General features: G+C 37.4%; 1 protein-coding gene across 3 annotated transcripts; it reads right to left on the reverse strand.

Moving 5' to 3' along the window:
• Positions 1-981: 981 nt before the first annotated feature.
• On the reverse strand, positions 982-24,866 carry TGDS (TDP-glucose 4,6-dehydratase). 3 transcript variants are annotated; one of them, XM_079136696.1, is made up of 12 exons: positions 24,691-24,866; positions 22,581-22,647; positions 20,835-20,903; positions 19,660-19,750; positions 14,841-14,983; positions 11,262-11,360; positions 10,317-10,376; positions 8,872-8,915; positions 7,995-8,160; positions 7,273-7,331; positions 6,540-6,637; positions 982-5,070 (listed from the first exon to the last, which is right to left on the reverse strand). In XM_079136696.1, the coding sequence occupies exons 1-12, from the start codon at positions 24,774-24,776 to the stop codon at positions 5,000-5,002; spliced, it is 1,053 nt and encodes a 350-aa protein (XP_078992822.1). In that variant the 5' UTR covers positions 24,777-24,866; the 3' UTR covers positions 982-4,999. The 3 variants fall into 3 exon arrangements, with proteins under 3 accessions (XP_078992822.1, XP_078992823.1, XP_078992824.1); XM_079136697.1 differs by having other exon boundaries at positions 24,343-24,825; XM_079136698.1 differs by lacking the exon at positions 6,540-6,637.
• Between the last annotated feature and the right edge of the window lie 399 nt (positions 24,867-25,265).

Here is a 25,265-nt window from a genome sequence, read left to right on the forward strand (position 1 = left end):
AACCACCTTCCAAAGCACAGCATCTTCTAAACTTACCATTCTCCACTCTTTCCAATTCAACATTCAAAATCTTAAAATACCACCCGGGTCAAGAAACATCATCTTCATGAACCATCAATCAACAAGTTTTTTAATCTAAAAGTTCTCACATCTGTCCCCAGCTCTATCCCTGTTTGTAGTGTTGTGCTTTAGGCCTTATCATTGCTAGCTTGATTTACTGCAACAGCTTCATAAGTTGGATCCCTGCAGGAATTCAATCTTTTCTTCCTTAAATTCATCTTCCATACTGTTCCCAGAATAAGCTATCGAAATGTAATTCTGCAGTCAATAAAAATGGCAAAAGTTCTCATAACATGTAAAAATGTTCATGATGTATTGCTAAGGGGGAAAAAGCAGGTTCCAAAACAGTATGTCCACAATGATCCCACATTTGGTTTTTAAAAATGTGCACATGTGCACCAAAAAGTGAACTGGAATACACCAAAATAATCAGAGATCACCTTCCAGTGGTACATTAAGGATGACTGTGTTAGTCAGCAGTCAGCTTTCTGTCATTAACCAAAATACCTGACAAAAACACCTTAAGAGGAAGAAAGATTTATTTTGGGTCATGATTTTAAAAGTCCACTCCACAGTCAGCAGGCTCCACTGCTTTGGGCCTGAGGTGACGCTGGACATAATGGCCAAAGGGTGTAGTAGAGGAAAGCTGCTCAGCTCATGTCACCCAAGAAGCAAAGAGAGAGGCAGGAAGGAGTCAGAGACAAGATGTAGTCCCCAGGGTATTCCTCCCAATGACGACTTCCTTCAGCCATGCCCACCTGCCTCTAGTTACTATCCAGGAATCCTTTCAAATTATAAGTCCATCAAAGATCAGGTTAGAGCCCTCATGACTCACTCCCAGAGGTTCCTCCTCTGGACATTACAGCATTAGGGCCATCTCTTCAACACATGATATCTGAGGGACATTAGAGATCCAAACCATTACGATGGCTTTCTGGTTTTTATTTAATTTTCCAAGATTTCTGCAAAAAGCACATGTTAATTAGAAAACAGATAAATCCACAAATCTGACAATGTCCATTTCTTCCTTAAAATCCAGAATCAGCACCTCACTGGCAAGATTAGCATCCTACCACATTCCCCTCTAGCGTTTTTTCCCCGTCTCACACTGCAGAGCAGAGGCTCTCAAACATTATGGCTCATCTCAATTACTAGGCCCTACCTCCCGAGGTTCTGATTGTCAGTCTGAGGTGCGGTCCAAGAATTTGCCTTCCTAATTAGTTCCCTGGTGATGGAGGTGACTGGTTTGGGAACACATTCTTTACAATTATTAACATGGTTAAAATGTACATATTGTAAAATTGCCATTGTATCTACTTTTAAGTATATAATTCAGTGGCATTAAATACATTTCACAACATTGCACGAACATCGCCATTATCCACTTCCATAACTTTTTCATTTTCCCAAACAAAACCTCTGTATACATTAAGCAATACCCCTTCTCTCCCTCTCTGAGGCTTAGTAAACCTCTGTCATATTCTTTGTCTCTATGCGTTTGCCCTCTCTAGGTAGCTCATCTATGAGGACTCATACCGTATTGCTCTTTGGCTCTGCTTATGAATAATGTCCTTGCTCAAGGTTCATCCATGTTTTTCATGTGTAAGGATTCCCCATTTTGAATAATGTTCCCTCTGTCTGTACATAACTGCATTTTATTCATCCGTTCTATCTATCCATGGACACTTGTGTGTTCCCACCTTGTGGCTGTTGTGAGTGACGATGTTATAACATAATGATGTTATAAGCCCTGGTGTGCATGTATAGTTGGGTCCCTGCTTTCAGTTCTTTTGGATATAGACCTATGAGTCAAACTGCAAGATGATGTGGTAACTCAATTGGACTTTTGGGGAACCACAACATATGATTTTCCATGGTGGCTACATCACTTGACCATCACCAACAATGCATTGGGATTCTACTTTCTTAATGTCCTTGACAACACTTGTTAATTTTTTTTTTTAATGACAGCCATCCTTATGGGTGTGAAGTGTTATACTTTCAATTTGCATTTCCCTAATGACCTGGGGACACATTTTGAGAATGACTGCTAGATACTGAGGATCTGCTATTGCCTCAACAGTATTATTCACCACTTGATGTTTTCACTCTATTCCCTCTGCCTAGACTCACCCTCTGCTTCCTCTTCTAACTCCCTTCCATCCTTTAAGACCCACTTTAAATATCATCTCCAGAAATCCTTCTGGGAACCTCAACCTCATAGAAACCAGAGAGGCTCAGGACAGGGCCATGGGAGGTACTCACATGGGAGGTGCTGGCAGGAGGGATGGGGGAGAGTAAGGTATTGGACTAAAAGATAATGGTTTGGTTGAAAATCTGTACTGAGAGTGAGTAAATCCCATGATCCACTTCTCTACTACAAACTGGTGGCAATTATAAAGGATTTCCTTGGAGAAAGAGCTTGCCACTCCACTGCCAAGAATGCAGTTGGCTGACAGCCTCACCCTGCCAAGCATTCTGGATTAGCACCTCAGCTGCTGCTGAGCTCACGTAGCCGTGAATGAGCATATCCAGGAGCCTGGCCATTTCTGCCCAGTGGGGAAACTCACCAACAAGTGAGCTGGCTCCAGGGCTCCCTGTTGGGTTATCTGACATCCTGTCAGACCTGCAACAGCTGGAGGCTGTCTCTACCAGCCCTTCTTCCTCTCCCTTCTCTTTACAGCTGTTAGATCTGTTATGCTGCCTCAAGATTTCTCCTGCCCATTAAACATTCTCCCTCCCTGTTAAGAAACCGCTGTGCCTTTAACTCTGTCTCAGTCCCTTCTTTTCAGAGGATCCAAATGACACAGTTGGTTCCAAGAGTGATACAGCAAGGCAGTTGGTAAGACAGATTTGGAACTGAAACACTCCCTGCCTGGCTGTTCAAGAGTACCATCCTGTGTATGAGGTACAAGTAGTCCCACATGCAAGGCAGTCACCTGACTGCTAAAACTTTCAAGTATGGTGACTAAGGAGGATGTCCCATAGAGGGGACCATACTGCCAAGGCTGGTGCAGTAATTTGGGCTTTTGAAAAGGTCAGGAGAACAGGTCAGACAAGGGTAATGGCATTGATTGGTCTTTAATAAGTTGTACTGGTACCTACAGAAGGGACAGGAAGAGAAGGTAAAGGAAAAGCTGAGTGTAATTAACAAACAAGTGACAACTAAATGAGTACCTTATCACCTGAGGTATAGAGAAGACAAAGTCCAACACCAAACTCAGGACTTACTAGTTAAAAAACTTCAGTTAAAATCTTTAAAGGCATCCATCCAAATACTTCCATGCACATATCAGGGTCCTAGGTTTTCAATCAGTGCCCTGACCTTAGCTTAACAGCCTTGCCTCTACTGGCCACTCCCCTGGCCAAATAGTAAATCAAAAACAAAATGCATATTCCAGATGGTGAGGATGAGGTCACCCTTGATGATGTCAAGGATGCAGGGGTGGGTCCTCATCACATCTCTATATATCTCATTAATCTGGTCCCTGCTGAAACCGGGTATCCTGGAGAACAATTGCAGACAACCGCAAGCTGAATCAAGCAGCAACTCTCATGGCAGCTGTGATGCCCATGTAGCATCTTCCTAGTGAGGGTACATGGTATTCAATCACTGATTTGGTGAATGTGTACATTTCCAGCTTGATCACAAAAGATAAGGAGACAGATGCACTCAATTACACCTAAGGACTATATGAACTAGTTCTCTTCTCCTGGGAGACTTGAATCTTCTGAACATCCTGTAGAGTGTCACATGGATCTATCACATTGATGGCATCAGGCAGGATTAAGGGGAGGTGGAGAGCACATTCATGCACTGATAATTCACTTTCGACCTGATGATGATTCAGGGGTTTGCCACTTCAGTAATGTTTTTAGGAGTCTGATGATCCGGGTATGCCAGGGCACACGCTCCAAAGTAAGTCAGATGGCTGTTTCTTACATCCTCTTCCACAAAGAAGAAGTGGTACCTTGTAGGCTTCTTGGGGTTCAAGCAACAGCACATTCCACATAAAGGAAAACTGCTCGAGCCATATGTCCAGTGATCCAAGGTGGCCAGTTTTGAAATCTGTATTCTTGATAATTAGAGGGTCAATCAGCTTCCTCTCCCTTTCCCAACCTGATGTCCAGTCAGTTATTTTCAAGTCATCTTATGGTCTTTAGGGCAGAGTGATTAAACATACATAATCAAGCATTTTTTTAAATTCCTCTAAAGCAAAATAAAAATATACATTACTTAAAAATGTCTCATTCTACATTAAATACATTAAAATACTGATTTTATAAATAAAATAATTATAAACAGTAAATACATGATAAAATTTCCCTGATACAGGTTATATATGGGTCAACAACTGATTTTGAAAATACAAAAATTTTATATCCTTTTTTAAAAAGCATTTTACTTAATTTTACAAAATTATCCAAAGTTAAAAAGTGCTAGATATGCTTCCATTTTGTTCCATTTTTAAAGCAATTATAGCACAATATCATATCTTGAGAAAAAGCTGAATTATAGCACAATACTCTCCTACTTTGCCTATAAATGAGAACTTGGAAGACTTTCTAGGCACTGGCAAAGGCTGGGAAGCCAAATGAGTTCCAAGCCAGTCAAGGCTGCCATCCACCTACTGCTGCTACCTGACTTTGTTCTCAGAACCAGGAGCCTCCCTCCTGGCCCACCCCTAGATAGTCTATGCCTACTATTTCCTAATTTCCAGGAGATGTTTTCTGAGAGGATTCTGATAATTAAATCCTGTGCCAATCAAAACTCTTCCAAAGACCGAGGCACTTTGCATTTGAATTTAATACAAAAAATGATGAATCTAATTCCAAATGAAAAGAGGGCACTTCATTTGGTCACTTGATTTCATACCACTTGTTGAGGTAGGATAATTTTCTTCTTCTCTGAAAACTACGCCGAGTATATAAATGCTGACTATACAGGAAAGGGTTCTAGTGCCTTTTCTGCATTCTTCCAGTTGTGAAAATTCTCTCTGTACCACTCAACTGATAGAAAAACAAAAGACAAAAATAAAAAATGAAAAACTAAACATTAATTAATGTTTACTGAATTCCTGCTACATAAGTTTTGCTCATCAGCTCAGCAGCAAAGGCTGTACATTAACAAAGCTATTTTGAATTTAACAATGAAGTTAGAAGACATTTTATTGGCTGAAAATCTGCGAATTTAAAATTAACTCTTTTCTCTTTAACTTAAAAAGTCCTATAATACTGAGCTGGCTGATAGCAACTGTTTAAGACATTTTAATTTTAAGGAATTTGAGGTAAGGGGGAAAAGTCATTTGGTTTTACGAGTTATTTTATAAAAACGTGTAATCTCTGTTCCTATAAATATGGTAATACTGCATCAGAGGCAGAGTGAGATGATGTTGAATGTTCTTTTACTAATATATGAAATTATTTCATGCCATACTATCAAAAGAAGCATTTTCAGTTAAAAGACATCTAATAGTTTAAAGGTTTCTTTGATTTTGCTTTGTAATATTCAATCCAAGTTTATTATATTTCAAGTTTTTTGTTTTATTTTTTTAAACTGGGGATGGACCCCAGAGGCTCTCTACCATGACTTATATCCCCAAACCTTTATATTTATGTCGAGGCTGGATCTTGTGAAGTCATCCAGGCTGGCCTTGAACCTGCTATCCTCCTGCCTCAGCCTCTGAAGGAGCTAGCATTATAGATGTGTACCACCATGCTTAGCTATATTCAAGTTCTTTTTTTCTTTGTTAGTTAAAAAATTTTTAATTTGTTCTTTTTAGCTATTCATGACAGTAGAATGTATTTTGACATATTGCACATACATGGAGTATAATTCCCATTCTTGTGGTTGTACCTGATATGGCGTTGCACTGGTCATGTGTTTATTATATATGAATATAGGATCAGGTTCTTAGTCAAGCCTTTTTTCTATTTGGATAGATCTTTTCTTATGAGTACATTTCTAAATAGAACTTTTTAACACAGATTTTCTATTTATTTCAATAGATTTTTCTGCATATACTGAATTTGTTTGTTTCAATATAAAATGACTCAAGATACTCAAGGATTATAACTATTTATATTACATGAAATCTAACATGCTACTGACCCAAAGATGGATGATTACTTAACACACCACTAATAAAGGGAAAGAAAGCTGCAATAATAATTATAAGACATCAGCAATTATAAAACAAATAGATATCATGAATATGAAGAAAGTAAAAAAAGTGTGTACCTCACAATCAATTAAATAGGTATTTGATTTAATGCTGATAAGATAAAGAAAGACTCATAAGTTAATCTATGAACTTCAAAATGTTTAGGAAACAGTGTTGTTAGAAGTATATTAAACATTACAATTGGAAAAGTGCTAGTAATTCATCACAATATTTTGTTGAATTTGTATGGTGTTCTAAAAATGCATTACTTTTACTTTTTTTGAATTGCTCCCAGAATATCAAGTCATAACATACTTGTTTTCTTTATTCCTTCATTCCAAGGCACTTTAGGTTTCCATCCTAATCCATGAATTTTTTCTGACTTCATTGGATACCTCATATCATTGGTAGGTCTTAGCAAACAAAAGAGATTTAAAATAACACTGTAAACACTGTAGCTATATATTTACAAATTTAAATACTAAGAAATATAATGTGTTTTCATGCATCTTTACCACAATAAAAGTTTAAAATAATTCCCTCTAATGATGTGCTTATTGTAGAAAATTTATTTTAAAAAAACCAAAACATAATCCCCAACACTTAACCCTCTCCGTGGTTTATCCTTTTTGTGATTTATTTCAGCCACAATTTAATTCTAGTGCCTGGCACACAGAAGGAATTTAAGAAAAGTGTGATGAATGAAAAAATAACTACATATAACTTAAGGTTCTTAAGTGCCAGGCCCTGATCCAAGTACTTTATATACATAATTAAACCTTAAAATACCATCATAAGTAAGATCTTATTATCCCTATTTCACAATGAAGGACACCTCAGACTTGGAAAGGGTTGATAACTTTCTTGTCACATAGCTAGTAACAGTGCTGTGCCTAATCTATATGACACTTAAAATTAGGAAAAAAAAAATTTTTACCAGAAAATTAAAAACAGATAAACTAGTTTTTGGTTAAGCCCATATCATTTATAATTTTATAAGTACCTAAAATTTCACAACCTTTCCCCAATGTTTTAACTTGTTACTCACCTATCATTAACATAATCAACCCAATTTTCCATTTCAGACTCTGAATTGGTTTCTTTGATCTGTCAAAATGGAGAAGGCTTTAGAGTCAAATAATACAAGGAGACTAGAGAATAACAATGGTATTTAATAGTAGATTAAAAGACAAGAACAAACAATTGCCTCAAAGCAGGGGAAACAGGAAAAATACTTTTTACACCTTATATAAAAATGTTTCCTATACTTCATAACCTAAATTTTACCTGAAGCCCAAAAATAATACACATTATATAAACCATGGGAGAAAATGAATTTTCTTGACCTCTGGTTACTACCTAGTTCCTCTTTCTACTAAATCCTGATTTATAATTGATGACTCTCTCTCTCTCTCTCTCTCTCTCTCTCTCTCTCTCTCTATATATATATATATATATATATGTATATTCATATGCCTAGATATATTACATATCATTGTTTTTTGGTTCTAGGATACACAGTCTGCGCTTACAAAATTGTGTTGTCTTACAATTAGGACATGTACATTTAATGAATTATCTTTTTCCAAAAAAAATGTTACTAAATGAATGATAGAACTTCAAGTGAAGACACATATGGGATACAAAATTATGGATTTCATTTTCCATTTGCTCATTTTATAATTAAATCAACTGTAAATTATTGCTACTGACTAAATTAGTGATTAGTTACAGTTGTGCAAACACTGTCTTTTTACAAAAAATACATACCAGTTGGATTAGTTCTTTGGCAAGCTGGACAACTGACATTTCAAAATTGGTTCCAATGTTGTAAATTTCACCTGGTTTTCCCTTTTTGAGGACAGTAAGAAAGGCTTCTACTACATCAGTAGCATAAAGGAAATTTCTTGTTTGAAGTCCTGATCCATGAATGCAGCTAAACAGATTAAATGAAGCAGAATCATGAAGTATAAAAAAATAAGCTCTCCCAAACCAGGATGAAACAACAACTGGGTACAAATACAGAGAAGACAATTCCTACCAAGATCCTAGAAATCTGTTACGGAAAACACAAAATCTTAATAGCTTTTTTAAATTTTTTTTTCTTTTTTTTTTTTGTGGTCCTGGGGATTGAACCCAGGGCCTTGTGCTTGCAAAGCAAGCACTCCATCAACTGAGTTATCTCCCCAGCCCAGCTTTTTAAAATTTTAACCTTAGTTTTCAATAATGTCCAAAGCACCTGAGATTACTCAGTAAAAAAAAAAAAAAAAAAAGGCAGCAAACATGGATACTTGATGATATTTGTCAATTTTACACTACAAGTTCATTTTGAAGAAATATCTATAGTTCTATATAAATTAATCTCTGAAAAAGTAATATTATGTAAGATAGATACCAAATTTTAATGCTATAACTCAAAGTTCTATAAGTCATTTAAAAACAAATTATTTTAGTAAATCATGAAGATAAATTACAGTTTATAATTATTCAAAAAACTACCACACTAAATGAAGAAGGGATTCTTAAATTTGGTGGGACATTCAATTCTATAGCCTCCAACTCTAAGACTATGATTTTCAAGAGAGACTGTTACCAAATACTATCAACATATCGGAAAAGCATACAGATACAAAAGTAAACAACATACCATTTCCTGTTGTGTTGCAGTAAAGATATAAATTTTGGAATGACCTAAAAGAATATTTAAATATCATTTTAAATGATGGATATTCATTTATTAATATAAATCTGAACTCATAAGATTAAAAATTATTATTAGAAAAATAGATATATTGATAAATTTGAGTTCTTTTTAACAAGGAACTCATGAAAGAAGCCTAAAATACTCAATAGGTGAAAGAACTCCAAAATACCTTGCTATTTCATAAAAACCAGTTCCCTGAAGATAAAATGATATCAACAGTGGAAAAACTCAGAAAGTCTTCATAGACAGTTTTCTGTCATCTCAAAGTTCACTTCTGTGTTGATTCCCCAAGAGCAGGAATTGAATCTTATCACTTTACATGTAAGCACTCACTCAATAAGTGCTTGTGGAATTTATAAAAAGTCAATTCCAGTGCCCTTGAACTCAAAGAAATGTTAAATGTGGCAAGCAAGAAATTACTAAATATATATTAAACTTGCTAAGGATAATCCAAAAATTAAACAATATGAATAGGAAGACCAGCACACCATGATACGGCCCTTTTTTCTGAGCAAATAGATCAAAACAACCGGTGGAAGTGAGAAAACCCAGAATCCAAATTTAGGCAGGCAGGCAGGCAACAGTTACCTAAAAACAGGCTGAATGATACAGAACCAACTGCACAGGGATTCCCAGCCACTTAACTACATTTCTTTATTCACTACTTTATTATTTTCTGGAAGACATTCAGACATATCACAGTCAAACTGAGTTGGGAGCTGAGCATGGTGGTGCACACTTGTGCTCACAGCTGCCCAGAAGACTGAGGCAGAAGAATGGACGGCATGTTTGAGGCCGGCCTGGGGCACTTAGTGAGATTCTGTCTCAAAATCAAAAACAGAAAGGTCTGAGGATGTAGCTCAGAGAGTTCAATACCCAGTTCTAGAAAGGAAAAAAAAAAAAAAAAGAGCTGGGGCACAGTTAACCTGACAATATAATCCAAATTTACCTATAAGCTTCTGTGTCAATAATTAGCTTTCCACTTTCCTACATCCTGACATAATGGTGTGACTGCAAACTGAGAGCATTAACTGCAGCGTGGTGGAGGGGAAACTGTTGTAGTGCTTTAGAGTCCCAGGAAGTACAAGGCATGTTCACATACATCACCTCACTGGATCCTTCAAAACCCTGAGCATTTTCATTATCCCTCAATTGAAAGACAGTGCTCACAGAGCCTTAGGTGATGGCAGCTGGTGAGTGTCAAGTTGATACTTAAACTCAAGTCTTCACACTCTAAGTCAGAGGAGATCTGCCTAATTCTGTAGCCTGAGCAGAATAATTATGTATAATGACAGCATAAATTTTTTGGACAAATAACTGACGAGAAGTTATTTGAAATACTGAGAAATTACAATCACTAAATCACCATGAATTCAGAATAAAATTACCTTTTCTGGATATTGATGAGGTCCATAAACATTACTGCTTCTTGTGATGACAACTGGAAACTTAAAAAGAGTATTCAACATGAAGGCAATTATAACAGTGATTATTTGAAAGCTACACAGAATTTTAAAATAGAAACACCTTTGCCTAAATAATTTCACACATCCTGAAGACAGAGCAAAGACACTCTTTCTAACGTATGGTTCCTAGAAAGGCAAGAGAGGTTCAGATAAGAGCAGAGGGTCCAAAAGGAGGACAACGACATGTCTTCTCATTGGGACAAGGGAGAACAGGCATAAATGGATGTGGGTTTAAAATTCTGCTAGCAGAATACTGGGGACTCTTCCATCTGACCATTGCAAGGACCACCTCTGGGACTCGAAGCTTAGCTAGGTGGTAACCAAGCTGGCTTTCTCCACTGTATCAACCCTTTAGAGCTACCACAAATGGGAAAAGGACCAATGCTACCAAAACATAAAAGGCAGGAGGATCTTGAATGCCTTTCTGATCTAGTCCCTAACAACTCAAAGATCAGTGCGAAGCCAAATGTAGGAGCAAGGGAGGCCTATCTCCCGTGAGAAGCCAAGAATGTTGAATCACGCAGAGAGAAGCACACAGCAGGAAAGAGAATCTCTCCTCCCTCTCTCTGTCTTCCTCTACTCATGGGCTTCCAACAGAGCCCTTTATTATACCTGTAACACTACTTATTACTGAAGTAAGAAAAAATATATACTCAAATTATTCCTTTAATAATCAAGGAACTGAACAAGGAGTTAAGTTGCATCTTGGCACACAATATAAAAATCAATTATCTTACGTTCCTTAGTATGTAAGGTTTCGCAAGCTGTCTTCTACTCTAAAAATAAAATGCTGCTAGAGTTGAGTTGGAATTTTAACATTTAGATCCAACATAAAGCAGTACAAGAGTTTCTACAATCAGTTCTTACCTTGTATCGTTCCCAGTAAGACTGTACAAAACACTCAGCAGCTGCTTTGGATGATGCATAAGGATTCGTAGGTTGTTTGGGTGATGATTCATCAAATTCCTAATGTTAAAAAGATGTACTTAAGAGAGTAAGTATTATACATACTTTCTAAGTAGAAAACAAATTACAAACTTGAAATGTTAACTACATTTTAAAAAAACATTTCCTGACCCTATGTATCTGGAATCTTTCCAGGCATCCATAATAACTTCTTTAATGGTCACAAAAACCCCCGTAAGGCAGGCAGAGAAAACAGCCAGTACCAAGACTCTAAGACAGAACTGTGTCCAAAGGACTTACAGGAAGGCTGATGTGCAGGAAGAGATGGGAGATGAGCTTAGAGAGCTGGATGGAGGGCAGGGTACCCTGAACCCTGGAAAGTCACTGTGAAAATACTGACAGATTTTGAAGAGAATACTGCCATGGCCTGACTCCTATTTTAAGAATCATCCTGGCTACTGTGCCAGATCTGATACAGAGTGGAAAGGGTATCAAAAGGAAGAAGTTTATGTGATTAAAAACTGCAGAGTTGAAAGTGATCACTTTTCAGAGAACTAGGGATCCAGAAGTGGTCAGGGTCTCCTTTTTGTCATTAAAGGACTTTTTAAATTTGGATTTTTTTTTTCAATATGTATGTGTTTTGGTAAAATTAAAAATATATATATTAAAAAATAAAATGAGTTCCCTATCAACACTGATTATAAGGAATAGAGCTTTCTGCCCATGGTTAAGTCTCTCCTCTCACGAAGCCATGTCTGTCACCGTCTCCTGGAGATCATGGGAGGCCTGCACTTTTGAAACAACCTATGGGAGCTGGAGGAGCCATTCTGAACAACGTGGACCACTCAGACCGTGCGGTGATGAGACACAGACATGACACGCTCCAGGGGCTTTGGATTTGTTTGTCACTGACACCTCTGTGGAGGAGGTGGGTGCAGCCATGAATGTGAGGCTCTATGAAGGAGATGGGATTGTGAACCCAGAGGGCTATCTCAAGAGAATATTCTCCAAGGCCAGGTGCCCATGTGACTATGGAATAGATCTCTGTGGGCAGCATTATAAAAGACACTGAAGAACATCGCCTAAGAGATATGTGGGGAAAACTGAAGCCACTGAAATCAGGACTGACTGAGGCAACAGCTAGAAAAAGGGCTTTGCTTTGATAACCTCTGACAGCCAAGACTGTGGATCAGTCTGTCACTGAGAAACACCGTCCTAGGAATGGGCAGTGTGAGGGGAGGAAATCTGTTTGGAAATGAGATGGCTAGTGCTTCATTCAGCCAAAGAGGATGAAGTGGATCTGAAAACTCTGGCGGTGGCTATGGAGGTCATTTTGGAAGTAGTAACAACTTCGGTCATGGAGGAAGCCATGGTGGTCATGGTGAATTTCATGCCAGCCATAGTGGTGGCAAATATGGTGGCAGTGGTGAGGTTACATGGATCTGGTAAAGACAGAACAATTCTGGAGGTGGTGGGAACTACAATGATTTTGGCAAATGCAACAATCAATCTTCAAATTTGGGATCCAAGACGGGAGGTCTCCCAGACACTTTTCATCTGTGGACCTGTGGGGCAGCATCAGCCAGCTGCTAGTTTCTACTCTCTGGCAGGGCTTTGAACTTGTGCTGTGACAGACACATTTAATATTATCACCCATTGTAGTGGTCAGTACTTTGTCAAACCATGAAACCCTGATGGCCATTAGGTTTCAATTCCTGCCAGGAAATGAAGCTTAGTAGAAGAGGTGAGAGGAGTGACAGGGAAGCTACAGGTTACAGCGGACTTGTGAACTCAGTAAGCACAGTGCTGACAGGGCCTCGTTGCTACAGAGATATGTCTTAGATAATCCTCATTTATCGGGGGCGGGGGGGGTATCTTTTGAGGACTGTATTTTTGACTACTTGTATAACAGGTTATTTTAGTTTCTGTTCTATGGAAAATGTGAAGCATTCCAACCCAAGGTTTTAATGTGGTTTTTTTTTTTTTTTTGTACCCACGCTGACTGCTAAATGTAATAGTTTGAATAAGTGTCTCTTTTTGTAAATGTCTCTTTTATACACGTGCTGTGTGTAAAGTTAGTCTACTTTGAAACTACCTTAGTAACCCTCCCCAACAATGTGAAGTAAGAATTTCTTTGGGGTGATGCTAGATTCCATTTGAAATTTATTTACAATCTGCCTGGTGGAGAAGTCACTCCCTCTAGAAATCTTGGTGTAGTTGAACTGATAGTTACTGTTGGGACATTCTGAAGTTCACCAGTGTCGGGGTCACCCAAGCAAAGTCAGAGAATGATTTGGTGGTAAAAATGATTGTTGGCACATCCTATGCAATACATCTAAATTAAAAAATGGTACTAAATATATGATATGTGGGAATGAAGCTTCTGTCCCATCCATTATAATGTATAATCAACGAATAATTTAAATCTCTTGAAAGAAATGACAACTGTAGGAATTTGGGACTGGAAGAGATTTGGACGTTCCCTATCCACTACCCTGATAATGTTGAATGCTTCTATCACAATGCAAGTTCAGAGCTCTGCCAAAGAGTAGAAACCTGTAGCTGGCTGATGCCGCCTCACAGGTCTACAGATCAGAAGCATCTGGGAGACCTTTTAAGTAGACAAGCACCAGTAAGAAATTCAATTAACATAAAAATAGGCCTACTTGATAGGAAAACTGCAGTTTTTACTGGGTCAAGGCTACGTGGGTCTTAAGAGTTTTATAGGTCAACAACAGTAGTTATTTGGAGATTAAAACTGCAGAAATATGGGGAACTTCATGTTTTCTACATAATTTCATGTTACCTGCAGTTTTCCTTTAAATATGGCACAAGAACACACAACCATCCTAAGTATTAACTGTAAAAAGATAGACCTTTAAAACAGTTAATAACCTTTAACAGTTAATATCCAATAATGTTACTTGTACATATTCTTTTGAGATTTCCCTTTGGTACCTTCTTAATTTCAGTGCCTTTGTACCTAGTAGCATAGATATTTGTTTATCAACAGGACTGTATGTTCCCCAAAAAATGAGAGAAAAGAAAAAAATATAAATTGGAGAATGGAGTCATCTTTTGTGCAAAACAGTATAATATTTAGGAATAATAAAAAAATAGATTCCACTTTCTACAATAATTTCACACTTGCCCCTGGATACTCCACTGTACTTTGCCGACTGGCAGAGAATGGCACATAGGAGTCTGCTGCAGCCTAGCACACTCATGCTTTGATCTGTCTCTTCTGAAGCCATCTTGATAAACTTACATGTTTATAAGGTTGAGACCAAAAAAGTTAGATCTGCTGCTCTCTTGTGATCTCTCAGGCAGATTATGAATAAAACTGTATAGAGACTAGGCTGTTCACCACTTGGAGTGGCATTTGATTTGACCAGAAGAGACCATGGCATGAAATTCTGGAGAGTGAGGATGAGAAGAGCACAGGAGAGGTTTAATAAGATGGATCTGCATCATGTTACATGGAAAACCGGTGATGTGTACATTTTCTAAGGCAAACTGAGAAAAGGTAAACTTATTTACCTTATCAAGACTGCCTCCATATACTTCATCTGTGCTGACATAAATAAACTTCTCCACTCTGGCTTCATGAGCAGCACTTACCAAAACGTGAGTGCCATAAACATTAACATATGTAAACTCAAAGGCCCGGACAAATGACAGATCTAAAAGAAGAGAAAAGAGACTAGAACAATTTCACCCCAGGACAAAACAAACACCAAAAAATGAATTCCTGTTTTAAGAGAGGACTATTCCCTTCTCTTCGCTCATCATAATTAAATAGTTTTTGGAAATGACATACGCATGCATTGATATTTATGATTTTTGTACATGTACATTATACAGTACATGTACATTTCTTAGAACCTAGAAATTAATGTGTGGTAAATTTTCAAAAAACTGTTTTGTCCCAAAAAAGAAGAAAATACAAAATGATGCATCTAAATTTAAAGTGTTTTCAAAATTCTAAAAAATTTCAAAACTTCTAGTTTCTGTCATTTGAGAGCTATGCTTTTTCAGAGCAACCTGTTACTGATAAAAACAATAAATGTGATCCTGTAAAAATTCTTTCATGGTAAAACACCACCTCACCCCCTGCCAAAAAAACACAAAAACTAGACTAGGAACAAAATAAAAAGACATATGACAAACTGGGAAAAATCTCTGAACTTATTAGAGACAAAACACTAATATATTCGACCTATAAATTACTTATGGAACTAAATAAGAACAATCCTACAGTAAAATGGACAGGCAACAGTTTAGATATAAAAATATACATAGTCCTTAAGCTTAAGAAGCTCAACCTCATTTATAAGGAAAACCCAAGTTCCAAACTCAGAGATGCTATTTCTAACATCATAATGGCAAAAAATAAAAAAACTGACAAAACGTTTTGTTGGTGAGACTCTGTGGGGCGGGGGCGGGGGATTACTCTTGCACACTGGGAGTGAGTATGGAAAATGTTAACAACCCTAAGGAAATTTGGCAATATCTAAACAAATTAACATGCATATATCCCCTAACCCAAAGATATGGACTGAAACTGTTGCATAAAATTTATAGTGACACCTAACCTCCCTACGCCCTGCCTGTATTTCAGAATGTGAGCATATTTGGAGTTAGGGCCCTTAAAGAGGTGATTAAGTTAAAATGAGGCCTTGAAGGTGAACCCCAGTCCAATCTACCTAGTGCCAAGGAATCTGGACCTTAAAAGAGATGCCAGGGATGCACACAGAAGAAAGGCCCTGTGAGCACAAGAGTAAATGCAACAGAGCTGAAAGCCCAAGAGGTGGCCTTAGAGGAAATCAACCCCACCAACACTTTGACCTTGGACTCCCAGCCCCCAGAAAAATAAATTCTTTAAGCCCTTAGTCTGTAGTACTTTATTCTGGCAATTCTAGAAGATTAATGTCCCCAGCAATTCAACTTCTAGGCATCCCTTCCCAGGATCAATTAAAAATATACAAAAAGACACAAGTACAAAACCATCTACTCTAGCACTATTGAAAATAGTGGAAAATACACTTAACCATTGTACATATAGACTGATCTCCTAGATACACTGTCAAATAAAAAAAGCGAGAGGGAGAAAGCTGTATGTTGGAGATTACCATTTCTCCAAGAGGGGCACAGAATACTGATTACTTTAAAAGAAAGAATAAACTAAAATTAAAGTATATAAAGTGGTCTATGGGGGAAAACACAGAAGAAATGTTAGGGCCAAAGACTTCTAAATATACCTTACATGGTAGATTTGACTTTGGAAATATTTTATATTTTTCATCACTGAAAAACAATAAAAAAAGGAAAAAAAATTCTAAAATTCAAAAGCAAAATGGAAGATAGGAATCAAACAATGAATTTACTTGTAACATTGCCAAGCAGAGGAACTATTTTGAGTAACTTTAAAACAAAATAATTTGTATACCTCGTGGGAAGCTACTGAAGAACAAAATGAAACAAAACAAACAAAAAAACCCAGGTTGTCGTAGACAACGTTGCTGTTGTTATTCTCATATTCTTGTATTGTGGGATTTAAAAAATGACAAACAAATGAAGTGCTACATGGCTGCACTCCCAGAGACTCTGGAGACTGAGGCAGGAGGATCGCAAGTTTAAGGACAACTTCAGCAACTTAACAAGACCCTGTCTCAAAATACAAAATAAAAATGGCCTGGGGATGCAGCTCAGTAGTAAGGCATCCTGGGTTCCTTTCACCAAGAAAAGGAAAAAAGAAAAGAAAATGAGAAATTGTGATGGTACTATTGAGGACCAACGTATTCAGAAAAAGGGAAAGGAAATACAAGACCCATGGAGTTAAATAACAACTTTGAATCAGGCATCTTAGTTGTGAACTCATGATGTACCTAACCTTAAATAATAGGCAAATGAGTAAATATTCCTTAGCTCTGTTCACAGAAACAATGTTCAATCAGCAGCAGCGAGAATGCCTGGTGCCCAGATTGTGGCCTATGACTACCATTTCCCACTAAAGGGAACCACAGGTCCTCAGAAGAAGGGTTGATTTCAGATCCTGGGAAGAAACCTTAAAGATAAGCCCAGAACATCCTGCTATACTAGAGAATAAGATCGCTACAAAGATTATTAGGGACCCAGGAAGCAACTCTGGCTCTCTATGGCTAGTGGTGGGTCAATCTGAATATAAACTGAAATTGATTAAAACAAAATAAGAATCAAATGTGGTCAACTCTATGGATTTATAATGATACTAAAAGAAAGAGGACAGTAGAAAACCAAGTCAAATAAAGCTTACTAAAATAAAAAGTATCAAGCAGTTAACCTGGCTTTTCAGCATCAATTAAATCTCAAATCATCCTAATAATTTATATGGATAGCCCACTTGCATATAGATATTCCACATATAAGTGAAAATAAATGACATGATTAGAATATTATCTATAAACCTCTAAAAAAATGAATATTGACTATACAAAATAGTAATACTGACCACAAAATAATAGGAATGAATATCTAATGGGATTGAAAAACAAAATAAAACAAGATAGACTTACAATTCTAGGTTAAAAAAAAAACAAAAAAAAAAAACTTGGGAATAACTAAATGGTGTTAAAGTGATTACCTGAGAGGAGGGCAAAGGATTTAATGAACTTTACACTTGAATAAGCTAATTACACATGTGTAATTCCTAAGGTAACCACTCAAAGAATACAAAGAACATATATCTTTCACACTAGCAGAGGGAGAAAAAGAGAAAAATTTCTTAGTTAAGTCCTTAAAAAAGCAAGCAAGAGAATGACTATCAAGGACGTTCAAATTAATTAAAATAAAAACCATGATCCAAATATATATTGTTTATCAGAAATGCAGCTAAGCCATAAAGTCAGAGAAAGGGTTGAAAAAAGAGACTGGAAAAAGACATGTTATGTATAACTATAATGCCCTAATTAAAAAAAAAAAAAAAAAACCTACACAAGAAGGTGACACAGTCATATCAACGTCAAATAAAATGGACTTCGAAGTGTACATATCACCTAGGAAAATGACTGCATAAAGGTAAATGGCTCAACCACCCAAAATGATTACTGATTCTCATTTTTCATTTTGAAACATCTCTTTCAATGAGAAAAAGGTAAACCACCAAATTAAAAAAATGGACAGACGATTTCAACAGCATTTCACAGAAGAAATTCAAATTACCAAAACACATAAAAAGTACTCAAATTTACTAGCAATCAGGGAAAATGCAAATTTAAAACATAATAAAAGACTAGTCACATTGCTGAGATTGGAAATAATGAAAAATCTGAAAAAAAACTAAGCTTTGGTGAGATCTAGAGCAATAGGAAGTCACATATTACTGGAGGAAAAGAAATTAATATACTCTGAAAAATAATTTGACATTATTTTTAGGTTGGAACAGACAAATCTGATGATCCTAATTATGTATCAGAGAATGTGTACTTATGTGTACCATGATACATGCATAAGAATGCTCATGGTAGTACAGTTCAAAATTGTCCAAAAGCATAAACAACCCAAATGTCCATCAAGAGTGAAATATCTATGTAAACTGTGCCAATTCTTAATTAGAATATTATACAGCACTGAAAACAAACAAACTGAACCTACACCCAAATGTGCAGATGAATCTACATGGATTTTGTAAAAGTAAGACAAGAAATATCTATATATCACCTTATATGTTTTTTAAATAAAATTTTAAAAACCAAAACTTATAAGGCTTAGGGATAATAATATAAACAGCAAAACTATAGAGAAAAGCAAAGGAAATAACTTATACCAGGCAGCAGGCAGTTGCAGTGCACTACCAAAGAGGATTTGACAACAGTCTGATTTTTGTTTAGGTGATGGCTATATTATCATTATTTATTTTACTTCTAAATTCTTTTGCATATATGTTGTATCATACTGTAAAAATGTCAGAAAATTATTAGAAAATATCTCAAATTCACAAAACAGTACAGAAAACAATATAATGTTCATCTGTGTGCCCTCCACCCAACGTAAGAAAAACAACATGAACAAAACAGCTGAAGGCCCATTTCCTCACTACTACCTTTCATAAGTAATCACTAGTTTGAATTTGGTTTGAATCACTAGTTTGAATTTGATTTAACTCTATTCCCGGTTACATTTCAACTCATACTAATCAAAGTGATCTAAAAAGTGCCAAGGATACCAATGATACACTTGTTTTTCTGGTACAGCATGTATACCCTCTTTCAAAGATGTGTATTAGGTAACCAGTTTTATTTCTGGTCTTTGGATTTAAGCTAATTAGCCACAAGAGGAAAAAGAAATGCCAATCACATCTATAGCATAAAACAATGCTTACCTACATGTGTTTGTGCAGCAAAATGTAGTACTATGTCTATTTTCTCTGTTTCAAAAAGCAGCTTCACAAAGTGAGAATCACAAATGTCACCCTATATGAGAAAGCAAACATGAAAACGCTAGGTTTCTTGGAGCACTGTCCTCACCAAAACCATTTTCTGCTACAACATGCCCCATCTCCCACATCCCAGTTTGATAGAGAATATCGAACATCCAACCACATGGTCAGACGAGTAGACTAATGATGTATTTCTCCAGCATCATAGAATGTAATATATTCAATTCAAAACATTTTTGTAAATAAGTATAAAACAATATTTTATTGAGCACCAACTACTTCTACAGTTTTTTCATTACACTCTTGCCAACCTAAGATTATCATATGAAGGAAAAGAGCATTAAAAACTTTGAAAGAACCATTACTGAAATATATTTAAAGTAAGGGTAACAGTTGAAATCAACATTGGAGAACAATTTTACCACAATTAAGTAAAATTATAGTTTAATTCTTCTAAAAATACATATTCTCAACAAACCTTTAGTAATGGAAAAAAAAAAAACACTTTCACATAGAACAGAATTATGAACTGATTGCTCAGTATATTCATTAAGTTTTGTGGTTAAAAGAGAGTTTTTAAAATCACTTTGTAAGAAAAGAATATAAAATCGCACATAGTTTCATTTGAAAGTAACATTTCCCCTTGCAATAATTGGATTGGCTCTGGTTTATACTTGGGACTTGTTTAAGAGTGGTGAGTTAAGAACCAGCCTTCCAGAGGCAACGTGCCTTTGTGGGGAGAGACTATCCCATGTGCTTCATGGTGTGGCTAGCCTTTCGTGGGGACACCATACTTCACAGCAACCACTTTGAATCCCAGGTAGGCCCTATTAAACAGGCTAGTGAGGACCTAAAATTAAAAACCATATAAATTCATCCAGCTACTTGTAGATTTGCCAAAGTATCAAAACTCACATGCAACTTTTTATGTGGAATTCTAAACATAGAATTCTTTAGAGTATGCGGTACTTCTGGAATTTAACTATCTGATCTTTTAAAAGGCCTTTAGTAGGTGTGCCTGCCAAGTCCCAGACACACAAGCTTGTAAGTAGGAAGCTATTATAATTTCTGTATGACTAAAGAGACACAGTACAATAATTATAAGAAGACTTCCATACCTGTATGAATTTGTAGTTTTGTTTGTTAGAAATGGTTTCAAGATTCTTTAAGCTTGCACAGTAATCCAGCTTAAAAACAGAGAGGATGGCCAGGGGCAACACAAAAAGTGATAATTAGCTTTTCCTATAAAATGCCAATTTATTTTTAAAACTATAGATGTTAATGATTGTAAAACAAGAACATGTTCTCTTCAAGTGTGTTTGGTCTGCACTTTTACACATTCTAAGCTTCTGGCAAACGTGGATTGATCGTGGTGCTACAGAACCAAACTTTATGCATGCTAGGCAAGCACTCTACAGCTAAGCTATATGCCCATCCCAGCTTCTGACATATTAAACAAACAAACAACAAAAAAAGTAATTTTGATACCTTTTCAAAATACCAGACTCCAAAACGAGTCTTTTTATAAATGTGTACTTTAAACTATGTTCCTGCCCAAATTTGCCTGTGGCTACTGGTGTTTAAAAAAGTTTACTATTCCTGACAGAAAAGTAACTAGTGATTAAAAATAATGATGCCTGTTTTATACATATTACAATTCATTATACCTAATCCTGAGTTAACTGTTGCTAAATCAGTATACAGATGAGAAAAAAAAAAAAAAAAAATTCCTGTTCACTAGTAAGGCAGGCAAAAATTCCTAAGAGTTAAGGGTTATTCTTTGCCTGTACATCTTTACTATTAAGTTTTAGGAAATTAAGGTAACCATCTTCTGTTCAGACTCAAAAAGTCCATGATTTCCAACCATGGCTTTCAGATTCTTTAGGGAAACTCTAATTATTACTGCAGAATTCTCAACAAAACCAAATTAATTTAACTGAATTTTATTTTAAAAAATAAACACACATAATTTTCCAGGTGATGACAATTATAAAACCAAATAGTAATTATGACATTTGCAGGCAAATGGATGAAATTGGAGAATATCATGCTAAGTGAGATAGGCCGATCTCAAAAAGCCAAAGGACGAATGATATCGCTGATAAGTGGAGGATGACACATAATGGGGGGGAGGGAAGGGTTAGAGTTAGGGTTAGGGAGGGGGGCAAGTATGGAGGAAGGAACTACTGTATAGAGGGTAAAGAGGGGTGGGAGGGGTGGGGGAAGGGAAAAAATAACAGAATGAATCAAACAACATTGCTCTATGTAAATTTATGATTACACAAATGGTATACCTTTACGCCATGTACAAAGAGAGAAACAACATGTATCCCATTTGTTTACAATAAAAAAAAAAGAAGAAGAAAAAATAAATAAATAAATAAAATAAAATAAAACCAAATAGTTAAATAATGGACTTAATTAAACAAAAGCATGTAAACACCAAAAAAAAAAAAAAAAACCTGCTAGCCACATTTTACTAAATGCTGAATCTAGAAAAGGTGAAGAATTTTTTTCTGGTAAAAATACTGCACTTAAGGGCTGAGAATGTGGCTCAGTGGTAGAACACTTGTCTAGCATGTGCAGGGTCCTTGGGTTTGATCCCCGGTACTGCAAAAACAAAAAACAAACAAACAACAACAACAAAAAACTACACTTAAAACTTTGACTTTATGGCTTAGCATAAGTTAAAGTTTCCAAAGATCCTACATAGGATTAATATAGCATGAGCACATAATCATACAGACCCCCAAGTGACTAAAAAAGACTGCATAAAAAAAGGAACAGGATTCTGGTACTTTAAAAAAATGTAATTAAGCTGAAATGTAATTTCAGTGCATGAAGCTCATTTTTATGAAACTCACCTTGTCTAGATTTATGATCATATAATTTGGATAATCTTCTACTAAAGAGACAATCACATGTGATGCACTATAAGAAAAAAAAAGAACATCTTTTGAGTGGAAAATTTTAACCCCTTATACTTAAAATATTTTCTTATGCTGTTGAGCAGTATGAAAATAATCAAAGATAACTTCAAATGTTTTCAAGAAATAACACAACACCAAATATACACACGTGCACACTTTCACCAACATCTATAAACTAACTTATTCTCCCTTTATACTATGTAGAATAGAGAATTTAGTGTTTCTGGATATAAAGGAAAAAACCAGTTCAACAAATCCTACTATCCATGCGTTGTTTTAAGGGTGAAAGTAACGCTGGATGAAAAACACAATGGTGCTACTCAGAGCGACTGCACTGAAACTATAATGTGCCTGTTCGGAAACTGCAGATGTAATGACATAAAAATTAAATCAGCGTGAGCAGTCATTTGTCAAGGTTTACAGCAACTTCTGCAATTGTTGTCTCTTGAAACAAGAGACAGAATCCTCAAGGGGGCCCCTGACCAAATCTAGGTTTCCCAGGCTAATAATAGTTGAAACCAACCCTGTTGGTCCCTGGGCTTCAGAGGGCCCTGCAGTAGAACTTGAGGCATATTCGACTTAAGACGTTGGGCCCCCTGAGCAAGGGCAAGTGTTGACCAGGCCATGAAGTCAGAATGTGCACCGGGGAGCCTTTCACAGCATTTTCCAGGTCACACCATTCCTGGGCCAGCACTCACACAAGTGCCGTCCTTTATGTTCATGCTCTTCTCATAGGTGAAACTTGCCTGCCTGCTACTCTCCACCAAGTGACCATCAGATTAGAAGGGATGATTAATGTGCTAATGGGCAATAAACAAGAACCAATCCCCACAATTCCTCTTCTTCCACTAGACACTGAGTTCCTTGAGGGTAGGAGAGTTTCCTGTTCATTATTCTTGCATTCATCCATTCAACTATCACTGAAGACCTTCATAAAATGGGACCAGGTATTCTTCCAGGTGCTTAGTGATCTGCAGGCTCTGCCCTCATTGAGTTTACATTCTAGAATGGGATGCAGACAATAAGCAAGGAAATACAAATATGCAATATAATATCAGGCAGGGATAAGTATATTAGTTGGGAAAGGAGTTATTTTAGATAGGTGGTCAGGCAAGAACTTTTTTGAGGAGGTGATATTCAAGGAAAAACCCTAATTGAGTGGTGCAGGCAGCGGAAGTAAAGAAGCAAGGGCAAAATGCTTCAAGACAGAAGAGGGCACCAGCCTGGTGTGCTCCAAGAACCGTAAGAGGGTAAGCGTGCCAGAAACAGAAAAGCAACAGGTCAGGTTAGAAAAGTAGGGGTTGGGCAAAGGAGTTTTGTAGGAGTTTGAATTTTAAACTGCTGGAGTGAAATTCTATGCACTAACATGATCTGATTTAGTCAAACACCGACCTCTGTGTGAGGAACAGACTCTAAGAGAGTAAGAGCAGAAGCAGTATGACCAATCAGGAGGCTACAACAGCAGTCTAGGCAAAAGGCGGGGAGGGTACTGAGGACTAGGGTGGAAGGCGGAGAGTGAGAGGTGGTCACATCGAGGACATACTTTGGAATTACAGAGAAAGGACTTGATCGAAGGTAGGTATCAGAAAAAGGCAACAATCGTCTAAGTGCAGTTCAGCAGCAACCAAGGATTTTTAGAAGTCTGAAGAATAAATAAATTCTATCATAATCCCCAAATCGTTTGGGGGGTGCTTACACGTAAAGGCCTGTGCATCGTGGTGGTGCAGGGTGGGGTCAGGCTGGGGGTGGGCGTGGGAAGCAGTGGGCGACCTCTTAACTTGTGCACACCGCAGGGAGTGACAGGTAGGAGCGGAGAAAGTACCACAGTACTCTTGCTTTGGGAAGGAGGCGTTTTAAAGAAGTCTTCAAAGGAACACGTCTTCGCAGGCCAGGGAGAGAGGAAAGGTAGGATGGTCCCGGAGGTGCATTAGGACCCTTCCCACTTGAGACCCCCCACAGAGGTGGACCCACAATGCCAAGGGCAAGCGGAGTCGCAGGAAAAGGTTGGGGCTTCCGGGGACAAACTGGCGGCGCTGTTACCTACATGAAACCAGCACCCCCGGTCACCAGGACCCGCTTCGCAAAGCTGCCGGGCGCACCCAGGAGTTCCGCCCGGCCCTCCGCCGACATCGCCCAGCTCAGCAGTGCCTCGCACCGTAAAGCACCAGGTCCGACGGCCAGAGGAAAGTATCACCGCGACTTTTTGCGACACACTTCGCTCCCCTGACACGTTACGGGGAAGTCGGCGCAGCTTCCGGAGAGAGGCGCGGCCGCGCGGCACCAGCGCGCAGGCGCAGGTCCTCTCCGCCAAAGCCCGACCTGCTGGGAATAATTGAGGGAGCTGGGGTTGGGGGTCTGTCTGGAACGTCTTCTAGGCAGGCGTCACCAGCCTGGGTTAGGCTTTACTTAAACACCGAAGTTCGGGGTTTTGAACGAATGCCTTCTGTTCCGTCTTGCACTTCTCTCATCTCCAGGGACTACTCAGCAGTTAAGCCAAGAACTCTATAGAGTTCTTACTGCAGTGTGGAAATTGGAGGTTGCAATTCCAAATTCACTTTTTCATTGTTATTACTGATATTACAGATAGAAGGCTACTTGCCCTCATGATAAAGATGTTCC

This window comes from Sciurus vulgaris (assembly GCF_902686455.1).
Source record: "Sciurus vulgaris genome assembly, chromosome: 4".
In the NCBI taxonomy this organism is placed as follows: domain Eukaryota; kingdom Metazoa; phylum Chordata; class Mammalia; order Rodentia; family Sciuridae; genus Sciurus; species Sciurus vulgaris.